The sequence below is a fragment of the Nicotiana sylvestris genome, chromosome 11 (assembly GCF_000393655.2).
Source record: "Nicotiana sylvestris chromosome 11, ASM39365v2, whole genome shotgun sequence".
In the NCBI taxonomy this organism is placed as follows: Eukaryota; Viridiplantae; Streptophyta; class Magnoliopsida; order Solanales; family Solanaceae; genus Nicotiana; species Nicotiana sylvestris.
The window spans coordinates 74,727,846-74,744,676 of NC_091067.1; the positions used below are offsets into that span (position 1 = coordinate 74,727,846).

At 37.3% G+C, this 16,831-nt stretch overlaps 2 protein-coding genes across 2 annotated transcripts; one reads left to right on the forward strand and one right to left on the reverse strand.

Annotated features, from left to right (window-relative positions):
* The first annotated feature begins 1,087 nt into the window (after positions 1-1,087).
* Positions 1,088-14,980, forward strand: LOC104215929 (uncharacterized). Its single transcript, XM_009765868.2, has 16 exons — positions 1,088-1,343; positions 1,421-1,606; positions 2,279-2,458; positions 4,461-4,869; positions 5,090-5,208; positions 5,283-5,360; positions 5,890-6,030; positions 6,553-6,597; positions 7,871-8,037; positions 8,164-8,242; positions 8,310-8,392; positions 8,975-9,104; positions 9,400-9,532; positions 12,101-12,237; positions 12,665-12,857; positions 14,125-14,980. The coding sequence occupies exons 1-16, from the start codon at positions 1,224-1,226 to the stop codon at positions 14,328-14,330; spliced, it is 2,406 nt and encodes an 801-aa protein (XP_009764170.1). The 5' UTR covers positions 1,088-1,223; the 3' UTR covers positions 14,331-14,980.
* A 1,422-nt stretch (positions 14,981-16,402) lies between these two features.
* Positions 16,403-16,831, reverse strand: LOC138881182 (secreted RxLR effector protein 78-like). The gene has a single exon (XM_070161389.1). It carries the CDS (start codon positions 16,829-16,831, stop codon positions 16,403-16,405), a length of 429 nt encoding a protein of 142 aa, XP_070017490.1.

Here is a 16,831-nt window from a genome sequence, read left to right on the forward strand (position 1 = left end):
CCTCTTAAATTTCAGATTGGAAAAGCTCAGGATGCGGCCAGATGCGCGACCCAAACTGCTACCAATTGTTGTTTTCTTCTGCTCCGGTCCCGGTCTGGCGAAGTAAACCTTGCTTTGCTACCCAGACCTTTCTCTTCAACTCTTTGTTTGTCAATTTTTTCCCTATTTGATTCTTTTCCGAGCGAGTTCGTTCCTACAAATAAGATATACATAATGAGCATATTTTTACTTTAAAAATTATGTGATCTCCCGCAACTCACATAAGAAACAATATGCAAACAAACTAAAAAACATGCACTTTTTATTATTTATTAATGTCCAAAACCATGTGTCTCAATATCATTTGTTACTTTACCACCGTATCAATGTGTGAATTACAAGCATCGCATTTTCATGGCTATGAATAAGGTGTTAAATACGCTCACTTTAAATAGTGTTGAAGTGTCTAATAGGTATAATCTCTATATGAGGTATCTAAACAAAGGATACAAACTTTAAAGGTCCGTCTATGCATTTGGCCTATGTGAAAATCTATTTATTATTTAATACGGGATAAACCATAGAATAAGTAATACATGTATTAGCAATATTTTGATAAGAACATTTAAAGAAAAAAATGTCATCGCAATGGGTACTTTCTAAAGAAGCGATTCTTACTGCATAACAATCAATGCATTATTTATTCTTTTTATAATAGACTTCATATTGTTAATCTCGTATAAACAATCTATGCATTATAATCTCTTTATAACTAAAACACAAACCAAATGCCTTCCATAGATAGTGGTATAAAAATAAGATAACAATTGTGATATAAAAAAAATTCTAAAATTGCTAATTCTAAAATTAAAATTCTATCAAATATGAGATAAAATAAAATCATATTATATTTTATCTCGAAATTATAATACATTGTCCTTATAGCACGAACATGGTTATGAAGTATGTATTTGGCCTAAAGTAAAATTCTTTTGAAGCATGGGTGGAAATACGAAACTTTTCAGAATTTAAAGGGAAGGCAGGCACAACTAATGAAACTAGAAGTCTCTGAACGTAATTCATACAAAAACACATGAATGTGTGTAAAATAACCAACCTTTAAAGGCTTAGAACAGGTAGGGTTTAGGGTTTTGGAAAGAAGACCAAACTCTCAAAATAAAAACAAAAACGCAATCAATTCGTCTAAATCACTGTTCTTCTTTTAGCAGAGGAGAGCGCTCAAGATGATTACGGGTGGAAGAAACTTGGTTTCTTCACAACCTGCATTTTCAAACGATGCAAAGAAACTTCTCGTATGCACAGGAAACACCGTTTCTGTTTTCAGCACCTCCACTGGCTTACAGGTTCGTTCACTTTTCTCGGCAGCAAAAAATGCGTTGTTTAAGGTATTGTAAGTTGTTAAATTATTTTTATTTTACAGATTGCTGAATTAGAAGGTCATAAGGCATTGGTAACTTCGGTGGTTGTAGTACCGTCTACTACTCCAGCAGGCAAAATATTGTGCTACTGTTGGACAGCGTCACATGATGGTACCATCAAATATTGGGACTTTTCAGTGCCGGAGCTGATGAAAAGTATTGATGCCCAGTTCCCCATTTACTCCATGGTAACAGCTTCTCACTTTAAGAGTACTATTTAAAGATGGATTAAAGAAGTGCTTTGCAGGTTTTGTGGCATAACCACTAGTGTTTTGCATCTAAATTATGCTTACCTGGTCACTTTGGCAGTTGTACGTTATATAGTTACGTCAAGCTTGAAATACGACTCTGCATCCGGCCAATTTCAGTGCTAAAGTTGAGAATCTTCTGAAGAACATGTTGACAATATGAAAATAAAAATAAAAAATGAACTTACAAGGAGAAAATGGATTGTTAGCGAAGCAAAGGATCTAGCATCAGGTAATTCAGGTGCCAGTGGTGTTCTAATTTGCTAAATAAATGCTATGCCGATGCTTGAGAGTGTCTGGAATAATATTTAGGCAAACACACAAGTATTTAAATGGGACAAAGTTAGGAGTAGTTGGCTGTGAGTGTGTTTCCTACTAGAGGAAATGGTAGGTTCCTAGAGACCAGGAATGTGTAATTTTTCAGTCAATCCTGGAAAAGCTCATGAAATGCATAATACACGAACAAAATGACAATCCTTCATGACGAGGCCTTTGCTGTTGCTTTATTTTGGTTGTTTACTACTGCTCAGGTCTAGTAATGTCTCTTTATCGGACTCTGTTGTGCTAGTGTTCCGCATATCTATCTGATCATCCCTCTGTCATCTTTATCAGGTGATTCCAGGTTTATTATCCCAACCTGCAGAGAGTAGCGAAAAGCCTTCTGATCTTTTTGCATATGTATCTACCAGAGCCTTCAAAGAACAGCAAGGAGAGGGTAATGCTTTATGCTGGCAGATAAGGAAGTGTAACTTAACCAAGTCTACTTTGGTTGGTGGAGTGACTTTGGCGGAGGTATAAAAAATGTCTGCCATGCTTTCTTTTATCCAGGAAGAAAAATTATATGTTCATTGTTGGAATTTGTGCACTAAGAATCTAAGATGGTTCCTTATAAAAAAAGATTGTGCAATAGGATGGTTTTACTTCGAACTGCGCCAAATTGGATTGTCCCAAATAGAAAATCTAATGTGAATATATTCTGGAATGTGTCAAATTAGAATATCCCAAATTGAAATCTGTTGTGAATATATTTCCTCAACTCGGTGAAGATTGTCTCGAATTCTGGTCAGTCATAAGGCTGTGTCCATTTTCCTCGAAGGGAAGTTTGAATGTGTTTCATAACACATAAAGGTTATGTCAGGCTCACTTTAATTCCTCTCAATACAACCTCTTTTTCCATTTAGTTTTTAAAAAGGATTTCTCATGTTTTCCCAACAAACAGTAAATACTTACCTTTTCAGTCCTGCTGTTGTTTTTTGTGCCAAGTCAAACTACGGCTCTTAATTTGGGATAGAGGAATTAAAGATTTCTCATTCGGCCCTCTGGTGCAAGTGTTTTGGCTCTTTTTCTCGCATGCAAGTTTATTTTAGCTGCAGACGCTCAATATGATTTACTATGCAAAGGATAATAAGTTGCTGTAGACATTATTCGTTGTCCTCATTTTGTTCTTTGTTTCTCTGATTGCTTTTATTAGTTTTGGGACAGAAAGAGTTGGGGTATCTGGATGGGTATATGTGATGCGAGGTAAAATGGCTCCTTAGAATGCATAACGTGGTTGCAGCTGTTACTGATATAGATAGGTGATATCAGCTGTTACCGTAAACTATAGAATGTGTGTACATCATGGTATTCTTGCAATAATTCTGTTGTATAGGTTGTAGCTTAGATTTGGTATCCAGAGGTATTCTTGCAATAATTCTGTTTTTAATGTACTCACGATTCTTATCCATTTCTATCATGTTGTCCCATCATCATTTGCTCTGCTAAATGATGTCCAAAAGTTGAGGAAGAGGAATCTTATGTACGACAGTACGAGTTCATGGTCTCTAAAGCATAAAATTTACACCAGCATACCTCCCAAGGGAAAAAGAAAAAAAGAACTTAGTATTGGGTAGCTTCTTGTAGCTGCCATACTCAAATCTAGTTCATTAAAAGTATCAGACTTTCTGATATCTCAGAACCTTGTATATCATTGTAGTTTTAAATCTATCAAGTTTGTTAATAAAGAAATTAAATGCTAATTTTGCATTGCTACTTGTTATCCATCTCATAGATTTATGTTATTAAGCATACTTTAATTTGGCAGAGTTATGACCATGTCTGACATTGACAATTCATAGATTTTCAAAATTGATGTTAATGATGTCTGAAGAACTATGAGTTATGACAATCACCTGTAGATTCTCTTTCATTTCCCAAAAATTCCTGTTGTATTTCAATGCAATTCTTAGTCCATTTTATCATCTTCCCTTGTCATCTGCCAAGGTGTTCTATGTGAAAATGCCCTAGGTTGTTCTATGTAAAAGATTGCAGTGAGAGGCATGGTGCTATTTCGGAAAGCATGCATTAAGTTTAGCTAATTCATAGGAATCTGGGAAAACAAATCTTTTTTAGTTAAAGCATTATGAAGTTACCTTTTTCTGTATTTTTGTATCAGATACCATCACAAGTAAAATGTTATCTAGCTTATAAAAAACATATCAGACAAGCTAATGCTAACAATTTTTGTAAGTGTCATGCGGCACAAAATAAGTGGTTTCATGTCGAGCTCTTTCTAGCTAGTGTAGAAGTTGTCTTGAGTTATCTTTTGCTTCTAGAGAGTCCATACCATCAGTCACTGACAGTAAGCTTTCTTGTTTTACACTAGATTATCTTCTTCCTTGAAAGGTTGACGATCTTTCACATCATTGTTTTTTCCACAGTCAAATACTTACCCTTATCGTATTTTACAAAGTAAACCCTACAATGGCATTTTTGCATGTGATTGAGAATGATCAAAGTTTATAATTTCTCTCAGAGTCAAGACGCACAATCTATAACACTTAGCTCCTCTGGAAGATACATGGGCATATGTGACAAGCGCAAGCTTCGCATATGGGAAATACCAGCAAAAGATTCTGATCAAGCAGTGCTTCAGAAAATCAGGTTACATCATACGAAAACCTTGAGCACTCTAGCTTTTCATCCAACAGAGAGGATTGTTGCAGCTGGAGATGTAACAGGAAGGATCTTAATATGGAGCGGTGTTGGGGAGCAGAATTTACCATCTGGTAATAAACAGAGAAATGGAGGACTAATGAAGGATGTGGAGGAAAAGCCTGGAGTTAGGGGAAACGATGATGCTGATTCTTGTACCACACGGCATTGGCATTCTGCAGAAGTGAAAGTTCTCTTTTTTTCTTCTGATGGTGCCTATGTGTACTCAGGTATAAAGTAAATATAAGCAGCGTTGTTGGTTGTGTAAAGACGAGTTTAAAACCTTGTACTGATGTGGATGTTCACGTGCATAACTTATTGCATTGAAACATCATAGAAAGTGGGAACTTTTTAGGCACATCTCTTTTATTTACTTGGAATTTAGACTACAACATGAATTATATCAATTTGATGTTTACTTAAATTTAGCAACTTTTTAACTTGATCCAGGTGGGAAGGAAGGAGTTCTTGTGGTTTGGCAGTTAGACACCGGGAAGCAGAAATTTCTCCCACGAATAGGATCCCCCCTTTTGTATTTTACCATGTCATCTGATCCTTCTCTGTCCTCTGTAAGCATATTTGTCTATAAAGTGAAGGTAGTTGCTACTGGATTTTGTTCTTATTACTAAGTAAGTTTTTCCAGATATCTTGTGCAGATAACCAAATCCACCTTCTCAAAATGCCTTCGATGGAGGTATTGAGATCCATTCAAGGAATCAAGGTTTGTTCTTTTCCTCTCTCTGAGGCAAAACACTATTCGAAAAGATTAAGAGTGGAGAAAAAACTTCATGCCTGTCATCATTTCTCTAGGACATTGTTCTGTTTTTATAATACTTATCAAGGGAAAAAGATCCAGGTTCATTCATGCTGTTTATATATAAGATGAGCATCAGATAGTAAGAAAATTGGATAAGAAAGCTTCGGTGTGTTGTTTCCAAGCACTAGAACAAACAGCCATACCTGTTACTTTCAGCTCACATTTTCCTTTTAGATTCGTATGTATTTTCTTTATATGGTCTTTTTGTAGATTGGTTATCATAACTATGAACCGTATTTATATGAGCAATGCTAAAGATCCCTCCAGCCTAATTGTTGCGGTGGTTGGAGGATCCTCTTTGCGCATGTACTATAATGTCTTTGCTTTTGTGTTTGGTTAATCCATTCAAAACACTTATCTCCATCTTACCTGATATTTTGATATAATATATTAAAATTTGCCCTTTGGGAGTCCTTACAGCTTTAATTTGCAGCTTCGTAGCACACTCCTGGACACGTTCGATGGCTCATCTGAAGGAATTGTTTTTAACTCTGCTACCGGGCTAGTTGCCATACGTTCAGAAAATTACTGTGTCCAGTTTTATAGCTTGTTCGATGACCGTGAGGTTTCTGAGGTAAATGGATTGAAAATAAGTGGCATGAGTTGATATTTTCTTTTCCATTTAGCACTAAACTTCCCCCATTAACACCCACCATCACAAAAAAGAAGAAAAAATTGGAAAAGGAAAAAGAACTTGGAACCTAATTTTGTTTTATCCTCTTTTCAGTTGCACACCTTCCTGTGGTTCTATCTTTTTGTTTCGGTCAGTTTACATGGTTGCGTCCCTGGAGTATTAGCCTTTCACTTTGATTCATAAGAGGGGTTCACCTTTACTTGCCCTTAATTGTTTGTAGGTTTTATGGACATCTGTTGTTCCCACCTTTATGAGTAGGAGCTATGCATTCTTATTTTACAGGCAAGCTTTAGATATACTCAAATATTAGTGGGGGAGGAGGGAGGGGGATTAGGGAAGAGCAAACATTTAAACACGTAGATGTACATTTGGCAAGCAGTTCTCCTCTTGCAGTACTGCTTGAAGTATGTACTCTTTTTACTAGAGTTGGCTGTTGATTTTTCCTAATCTGTACATTTGTAGGTTCAAGTTTGTGAAAGAAGCCACCAACCAGCTGATGAAGTCACGGTATAGAATTTTTTTCCTGGTTGATCTTCATATTTAGTTGTGAAATCCTGAACAGCTATATCCCGGTATTTGGATCAGTATTATAATTTTCGATATGCTTGTGTGTGTGTGTGTGTGAATGAATAAAAGTTCGTCTTCTGTGTGTTCGACTAGTCCACTTCAACTACATAAATTCGTACACCTAGAATTGAAAAAAAAACATTCCCTACATCCTAGAATTAAATAACCTAAGAAATTGATTCAGCTTGTCTATTGCCTCGTATCATGTGCTTTTGCACCAAGTTTCATGCCAAAAATTGGAAATGGAACCTAATATGACACTAATGAATTTACATGATACTCATGAATGTAGGTGCACGTGTGGTCCTACGAGATGTTTGAAAACTGATATGTGATAAGAAATAACAGCGTCTTTCAGTCTGTGTAAGAGCCCATGCATCACCTTAGTTTCCCAGATTTCGAGCGCAAGTTTGGGGCAGAAAGTATTTTTTTTAATCCAGGAAGTGTATTTCATTAAATAGTACCAAGAAGGTACTGCAACATGTCAAGAAGGCTAGTTACAGTGTCACAACTACCTCTCTAAATTCATATACTACAAAATTTCAACAAAATCCATATGATCTAAGCTACCCTTAATCCAAAAATAAAGATTTTGTAAGCATCTATTCTTTACAAAAAATTATGCTGTTTTCCCCCTTCAAAACATCTTTTATTTCTCTCTAACCAGGTAGTCCACAAAAATGCATAATGGACAACTCTTTCCCAAGATCTTCTTCTTCTTCTTCTTCTTCTTCTTCTTCTTCTTCTTCTTCTTCTTCTTCTTCTCCCCACTTTCTGTCCCTTCCAGCATCGTCGTAAATACTTCACACTATGGGGCAGAAACCAAACTCAATAAGGCTAGAAGTTCAAGAGCTCAGACCAGAATGTGGATTTTCCCTTTTTTGTATTGGCTATCAAAAACTTTTCTCTCCAACAAATATTCCTAGGAAAAGTGAAGAACGAAAAAAACTTGGCCAATATTGGCATTAATTTGGCTGTTGTACTTTGCCTTGTGCTTTGCATCACTAAACATCTTAACTATTACGCTCCTATCTTGGGTTCCATAGTCTTCATACTATACATGACAACATAGACTCCTGGGACAAATTGCCTAGATGGTTAGAAGCCCTTCTATGTAAAACAGTAGTTTTTTTTTTTTTTGAAATTAATATCATATGAACAAGCTGTTTAAAAGTTTTGAGCGTTGAAAAGTTTTTTTTTCCATTTGTTGCAGGTGGTAGTGAATTTGGTGGCCCTCTCTCCAGAGGGTTCTATCATGATTACTGTAGAAACCAGGCTTGCTGAAGAAGGAATAGGAGGTCTTGTATGTCTGAAGTTCTGGTCATGCAGCTCTTCAAATAAAGACTTCAGTTTATCCACTGTTGTCTATGAGCCCCACAGGTTTTCTCTTGTCTAATTCTTGGAGCTCCTTGTGCTCTAATAAACTAGGCAGTACTTTTCTCCTGTAAAATCTACCTATAGTCCAGGTTCCTTTGAATTGACTTTCAAGCTCTGCTGTGTTTGCAGAGATTCTGGTATTTCATCCATCGCTTTCCACCCTTCGCGTAACATAGCTGTTAGTACTTCATGGGGTGCTGATTTCAAGGTAAGCAGATGGGTTCAACTGACTTGCTAAATTACCCATTCTTAAATAACAGTTTGTTATTTGGTAGGTTTGGGTAGGCAGTCAGGAGATGCAACAAAAAGAGCGGATGCAAAATGCTGGATGGACATGCCATTCTGTTGGTTCTTACAAGTATGTTTGCCTTAAATTTTACATTATAGAGAAGTTGAATGGTTAGTTTTATTCTATCATGTTTACTGTAGAATGTCTAAAGAAAAATGACTACAAAGAGATAAAAACTGACCACCATGTAGAAAAATCCTAACTGTTTAAGAAAAGAGATTCGAGATGAAAACATCTCTTTCTTTGCGGTTCATTCAGTATCATTTCATTTGTACATGAGATGGTTACTTAGCACCCTAGCGATCAACTTTATGCGAACCTTCGTAGTGCGTGTCAAACTGATTAATTTTTTGTGTGAATTCGGAAATAGAGTTTTCAATTTTTTGAAATAATTTACATATTTAGAAACCACATAAAAAGTACTATGAGTTATAATAGTTGACAATTCAAAAATATTTAAAAAGTATTTGCAAAAAATGTGGTCAATTTCTTTTTTGTTCGACTCTCCAAATAGTAATAGGTTCACATAAATTGAAAATGAGGGAGTATGATTTATGGCTGCTTGTTTGTACTCTGCCAATGTTAATGACTACAACATAATGAATCGGTAAAACCTCTATTTTCTTGTTTGACATGATTTTCTCCCCTTAGAAAAAAGGCAATGACAGCTGCTGCCTTTTCTGGAGATGGTTCTGTGCTGGCTGTAGCTGCAGAACGAGTTATTACATTGTGGGATCCAGAGAAGAATATTCTTGTGGCGACAGTTGGGGAGAGTCTTGAGGTAAGTTGTTGACATGCCAGTATCAATTTTACTCTTTTGTCCTATCAGAAAATATCAATTTGACACTTCTGAGTTCAAGATTTAAATTATTTGCTTTGGTGAAAGAAAGCTTTTTACCTAGTATTTGAATCCTTTTACCTCAAGTTGTTCTTTATGACTCAATTCTGAGTTACTGCCCAGAAAGTTCCATTGCAGATTTGATGCTCTTCTTGTGGTACTTTGTACACCTCTATTATTTGTTCCATAGTATTGATCTGTACAATATTTTCTCATTTAAACTATTTTCTTTGTGCAGCCAATCTCTTCCTTAGCATTTATTGGGAAGTCAGAGTATATTGTAACCACATCACAAGGTTCTAATGCACAAGTATCAGTTTGGAGCATGTCAAAGCTGTCTGTAGTATGGTCTTACAAGCTTAAAATAGAAGGTTTGTATATCTCTTGTTTCTCATGCTTTGGCAGTTTATGATAATTCGTAATCCCTTTTATAGAAGGTAATGTTTCTAGTATATCCATAACGTCATCAGCAGAGTATATGCTGGAAACCAAAATAGGAGTGTTACATCAAACGAAACAAAAATACAATCCTTGTTCTTCTTACAAGGAGCTTAAAACATCTAGAATTGAAACATCATAATACACCAAAAACAAAAAAGCAGAATACACTTCATCTTGATTTTCTGGAGAGGGTTGCTTATATCTTCAAAACATTTTGAGTTCCTTTCCTTCCAAACTGTCCACCAAATAGTTGTTGGGACAATTTTCCATCCGTATTAGTCTGTGGTAAAGCTTGCCCCTGAGTTCCAGCTTAGTAAGAGTTCTAAGGTTCTCCCTGGCACTAACCATCTAGTACCTCTGAGGTTTATGAACAAATCCCATAGCTGGTTGGTCACTTTACAATGTAGAAACAGATGGCTAATGTCTAAGCATCCTGTCCACACAAATAACACCCAGATACAATTGGTATACCCCTCTTCCTTAGGTCTCCTGAGCAAGGACGGCTTCCCTAACCACCAACTAAGAAAAGCATGCCATTTGTAAGGCACCCTTACTTTGTAGTTTTGCTCCCAAGGCCATAAACTGAGTTGAGGACCCTCCTGGTTCAAATCTTTATATGCTGAGCTGACTGAGTTAATACCACTACTATGTTTCTACCATCTGAGTGTATCTCCACCTTCCTGTAGTCCTTTGCCTTGTTCCAAATGTTATAAAACTCAATTATTCTGGGCACCTCCCAGTCTTGTAGGGGTCCCATGGAAGTCAGGTTCCAACCTTGTGTAGACCAAAGTTCATTCAAAGTAACCCCCTGTTATTGGTTCAAATTATAGATGTCAGGATATAGTTGTTTTAAGCTTCCGGCACCCTACCAGTTGTCCTCCCACAATTGTGTTTTCCTTCCATCTTTCACGTTAAGACTCAACTTATCCTTCAGTCTTGGCCACAAATTCTTTTTGGATCTCCAGAGACAGACTCCATAAGTAGTGTTAACCCCTCTAGTCATCCAAAAATTTACCTTTCCATATTTTACCCTAGTCACATTGCCCATAGTGCTTGCTCCTCCTTTGGAAATCTCCACAACCACTTCATCAAGAGGCATTTTTTTTATTAGTAAGAGGCTTTTGTTATGCTTTCTTAGATTCCCGACTTCCGACCCCCCTTTTTGCTGCTAATAGTAAGGGTCTTCCATTTAACTAAATGGATCGCTTTCTTCTCTTTCTTTCCTTGCCTTCTAGCCTCTTTTCTACACTTGCTGGTAAGGGAAATAAAGACATCATGTAGGTAGGAAAAACTGAGTTAATAATATCAATCTACCTCCCAGAGATACATAATTTGCATTCCATCTTGCAAGCTTATTTTACCACCCCTTTAAAACTTCATTCCAAATATCTTGAGGCTTATCATTTACTTCTAAGTTTCTGCTTCTAGTTCATGAGAAAAATAGACTTAATTAAGGATGGAGACAATGGCTTCAGACAGTGTTATAAAAAGCCACCGCTTCGTCACTTAAAGCGCTGAAACAATGCGAAGTGGATTATCGGTTCAGAAGTGGAGCCATGCGCTTGCTAGAAGTGTGCACTTAAATAATTACACACAAAATGATCCTAAGGAGAAGAGGTCAGTTCTTCGAATCTCAACTTGAGCAATTGGATTCATATTGGCACTATTGTATATGAATACTGAAATTAGTTATGTTAGGTGTTCATTATAGTACTAAATTCATGTATGTTTATATTTTTAAACGTTGTGAAGTGTGAGCTTCAGATTTTTGCTTTTAGAAACACTCACATCAAAATGTAATCGTCAATCATATTTCCACATTTTTGAAGTTTTGTTAATTTTTACTTCCAAATATACTAGGTTGGCTCTTGAATTTGAATCTTATGCACATGGAATCTAATAATCTTCCTAGAAGTTAACTGAAGCCAAGGGCTGCTGGACGTACTGATTAGTTAGTTCTATAGTCTAACCCATATTAGATTATGCATTGTGATATTCTTTATATATCGTGGAGGGGTCAAAGTCCCAAACTTTGATGACTAATATCTAGGTCAAGGGGTCATATTCATCAGGGGGAGATTTTGTTTGCTGTAGGCTCTCCTCATATCTCACTGCACTTCTATGATAAGTATTAGAGTTGCATGGTTTGGACTACATCTAGTGCGCTATTTCTTTTTTAATGCCAAACTCAGACTGAACTTTTGGGGAAATTTTAAGCTATTTCGTGCTAATGAAATCAGTACCAAAAAATTAATTTGCTGCTTTGGAATAAGAAATCGGCAAATGACCAAAAGATACTCAGAAACTAAGCTAATGTTTCCAAATTTTGCGCCTAGTACTCAAAACTAAAAGGTCCGAAGAAGTCTAGCAATTAATGATAAACTTGTTGCCAGGGGGTTCTGTTTGCACAATCCTTTATATTGTTATGTAATGTGTCAGACATTACCTTAATTCATTTGTCAATGTCTCATCCAACTAGTACTTACTGATTGCTGCAGCTGTAACTTGTGCGATCGATGATTCTTTATTTGCCATCCTGGCCCTTGGTCCAAAGTCATTTGGATCTACGGATGGGGTGATCTTATTATTCAATGTTGGAGATCTTGTTCCCGCAGCGAGCTGGCTTGTAAAAAAGGTAATGATTCCTCTCCTCAATTTTGAGTTTGTTTTTCTGTTTTTCGAAGTTCAGTTGGGAACTTGATGTTAGTGGTGGTGAATCTTGATCTTGTGAAGGCTGTTGAGAAAATAATTACCTTTTCCCTGTCTTTGTTTTTATCTATCTTCATTCTCTCGTGTTTCCTGCGCCTGGTGTACAGATGTTTTTTTGTGTTGAATTTTTGCGTCTCTTCTATTTTGCTGTCACCTTCAATCTTCAGAAGACGCCATTTGCAGTTGTGTTGTGTGTATTTTTCTGACACTGTTTCTTGCCTTTCTAGTTTAGTTCAGACATTGGCGACATAATGCATCTTCTAGTCTTTCTTCTAAGGCGGAAATGCCATCTATAAATGGGGTCAGAACTGGATGTCTTTACTTTGTTTGCATCTCATTCTTTCTCTTTATAGGCAAAAGGTGCTTCACTTGCTTTTATTCGCGGACGTCCTAACTCGGAGGGTGGTGTTACTGATGGCAAATCAGTGCAGTTGCTGTTAGCTTACCTAAACAGTGATCATGAATATGCTCTTTTTGATCCACTCAACAGTCACACCCACATACATAAGATTAGCCGAGGAAGTCTCACTGATCTTGAGGAAACAGGTGTGTACCATTTTGTCTGCCTAAGTTCATGTCTAATATGTCAAAAGCTTTTATGCATCTCAGTTTCTGGCCTTTATTACTCTGGTGATATACAGGTGCCTTTTGTGGTTTTATTTTATGTGTGGCAAGGTGCTTCAGACTACCTTGGGTTGAGCCAGTACCAAAGTATATGAAATAAAACCTTGTTCTTAGAAACTTTAAGGGGCACTACAAGCCTTAAAATGATAGAGTGCCCTGAGGTAAAGATGTATGCTTACTGCATGATGTCTTGTGATTAGTGCTGGCAAAATGAGCCCATATTTTGTCAACCCGCCCAATCTGCCCATATTTTAATGTGTTGGATGAGTGATATTTAAGTTGGGTAAAATTTAGGCTTCAACCAATATTCAACCCGTAAAAATATGGGTATTCATGGGTAAAATATGGGTTAGCCTAATGGGTTGTCTTCCAGCTTTTGCTCACTAAGATACCTGATACTATTATTTTTGAACTCCTCTTCCTTCATTTGTTTCTTCTTAGTATAGTTGACTATGTGAATATTTTTTTTCCTACTAAACATTGTAAGTATTGTTTAGTATTCTGTAGAAGTTTTTGCAGAAAATATCTTGTTCTTTCTGGTGGGATTTAACTGGGCTATTGTTGATCTTGTTCTTTCTAGGTGCATATTTAAATACCAAAAATAGTTTAAAAACCAGAAGCAAATTTGTATAGTTTTCCCATTTGTTTTTCAAGAGTACATGTTAAGAGAATTTTTTTTAATCACTTGTACTACGTGACTTTAAATAAAAGGTACTCAAGATTATATTTAAGAATTCAGATTTTTGCTCTTTTTCCTTTTATTATTAGTAGTACTATTATTATTATTATATATTTTTGAATTTGTTTAGTTTTATATTGGATTGAAGACAATATATGAACAAAGTGGGAAATGCACAAAGTCATATATTATTAGTGATATTGCTTGAAGTACATTAAGCATGAGTAACTTAAATTTACAATATGATAGTCAAATTTGAATAAATTTAATAATGAAGAATATATATTGTTCCAGTTAAGCTTATGTCTAAATAATCTGAAAATTAAAAAATTGCACTTGAAAATTACACTCAAGAAAATATGGGTTAACACCTTCTCAAAAAAAATTCCCTCTCAAGAAAATATGGGTTAACTCATATTCAACCCGCCCATTTGAGACCCAATCCGTTTTTGACTCGCATGAAATATGACTGTCATGACTGATGAAACTATATGCTCATCCTATCTGCAGGAAAGTTTGGTTATGCATCTATCTACGGGGACCTACCAGAATTTAGCTTAAAGAAAAAACAAGCTCCATTAATCACATCAGTGCCATCAGAAAGGCATTGGGAAACTCTATTTAGTGGACCATCTCACAATCTTCCTCCTCTTACTAAATTGTGTTCGCTATTTCTTGAATCATTATTGGAGAAGAGGAGTAGTGCAGTTGAATGATCGCCTGTAGTCCAGTTGAGCTTTGTTGAAAGGCAGAATCGCTGGTGTAACCGAGGTCGTTGTCATCATTGGGATTTAACCCATTGTAGCTGAGAGAGCTGCCATTCCTGCACATATCTTACTAGCTGGCAGCTCCAGGGTGTGAATGGTGGAGTCCACTTATAATCAGGTCCAAGAAGCGAATCAGCCGTTCCATAGAGCTGTCTGAGTTAAAGAAAAAATGGCCAGATTGAGTGGGTTTGAAAATTTTGGTAGCATGAGTTTAGTCTGGATGCTTAATATTTTTTTTTACATGTAACTTAATGAGCCTGCAAAGATAGTAGGAATTTCAATACTGAATAGATGTACGAATTATCTCTTGAGCAAATGCTTCTTCGGTTAGTCATGTTGTGCCTAGTAGTATATGATTCTGTGTAACATTCATGGAGCGCACTAGACTCGCTGTTGAACTGTTGAGCTTTTGGTTTATGAACATTTCAACTGCCTGACTTATGAGCGTAACTGGCTTACAAGTCAATTCTCAGGCGAAGAGATGATCTGTCTTGTTTTTTCTTTCCATTGATTGTCGATTCCTTGTGGAGTTAAGTTGCACTTCTGGTACATTTGGCATGGAATTATGTCTTATTTTATGAAGATTATTATTTTATTTTTATCGTGTTTCGGTTATGATTGGTGTTCAAAATAGGTGCATGAATCGTGATAATAACATGATGAAAATTATAGGCTAGAAAAATATTATTATCGTTAATGATAAGTATAAAAATAGAGTTCTAGTGATAAGTGTGTATAATATTGGAATGCTCTTTTTGAGCAGTAAAATTTGAAAACATCTCTCAAGTGTTCGTTGAAAGAAGTATTATCGGTAAGAGTAGGAATAATTGTTAAGGAAACAACAACTACCCAGTAAGATTCCACATAGTGGGATCTGGGAAGGGTAGTGTGTACGCAAACCTTACCCCTGCCCTGGTAGGACAGAGAGGCTGTTTCCGATGGACCCTCGGCTCAGAATGACGGAAATAGAGAAAAACAAGGAAAATAAGAAGTAAAAAGAATTCATTAGTAACTTCAGTAAAAATTATTATAGTAACATAAGCATAAAAACTACATAAGCATAAAAATCAAAAGATGAATGACATGCAATAACAGTAGCCAGAGTCTAGGGAATCTAAGATAAACAACAAGAATAGCGTGAGTTCAACATAAACTGCAAACCATCTAAGATCAACCCCAATCCAACCCCGCCTCGCCCCCGGCATGCAGAAAGGCAAGCTCTACTACCCCTATCCTACAACTCTAATGCTAGTCCTCCAGGCCTTCCTATCAAGGGCCATGTCCTCGGAAATCTGCAGACGAACCATGTCCTGCCTGATCACCTCTCCCCAATACTTCTTAGGTCTCCCTCTACCTCTTCTCGTGCCCACCACGGCCAACCGCTCACACCTCCTCACCGGCGCATCGATGTTTCTCCTCTGCACGTGTCCGAACCATCTGAGCCTCGCTTCCCGCATCTTGTCATCCATAGGGGCGACACCCACCTTCCTCCGAATATCTTCATTCCTGATCTTGTCTATCCTAGTGTGCCCGCATATCCACCTCAGCATCCGCATCTCTGCTACTTTCAACATCTGGACATGGGAGTTCTTAACCGGCCAACACTCTGCCCCATACAACATTGCCGGTCTAACCACCGCTCTATAAAACTTACCTTTGAGTATCAGTGGCACTTTCTTGTCACACAAGACTCCAGATGCAAGCCTCCATTTCATCCAGCCCGCCCCTATGCGGTGAGTGACGTCCTCGTCGATCTCTCCATCCCCCTGAATCACCGACCCAAGGTACTTGAAGCTATCTCTCTTGGGGATGACCTGTGACCCAAGCCTCACGTCCCCGTCTACATCCCTCGACTCAGTGCTAAACTTGCACTCCAGGTACTCTGTCTTAAACCTGCTCAATTTGAAACCCTTAGACTCGAGAGTCTGTCTCCAAACCTCCAATCTCTCGTTAACACCTGCCCTCGTCTCGTCAATTAGAGCAATGTCATCAGCAAATAACATACACCATGGCACCTCCCCTTAAATATGATGTGTTAAAGCATCTATCACCAAGGCAAATAAGAATGGGCTAAGCTCAGAGCCTTGGTGTAATCCCATAACAATCGGGAAATGCTCCGAGTCGCCTCCCACACTCCTAACCTTAGTCTTAGCTCCATAATACATATCCTTGATCGCTCTTATATAGGCTACCGGCACGCCCTTCGCCTCAAGACATCTCCAGAGCACCTCCCTAGGAACCTTGTCATACGCTTTCTCCAAGTCAATTAACACCAAGTCAATTAACACCATATGCAGATCCTTCTTCTTATCCCTGTACTGTTCCACCAACCTCCTAAAAAGGTGGATAGCTTCCGTAGTAGAGCGGCCCGACATGAATCCAAACTGATTGTCGGATATAGACGTCGTCTTCCTCACCCTCACCTCCACCACCTTCTCCCAGACTTTCAT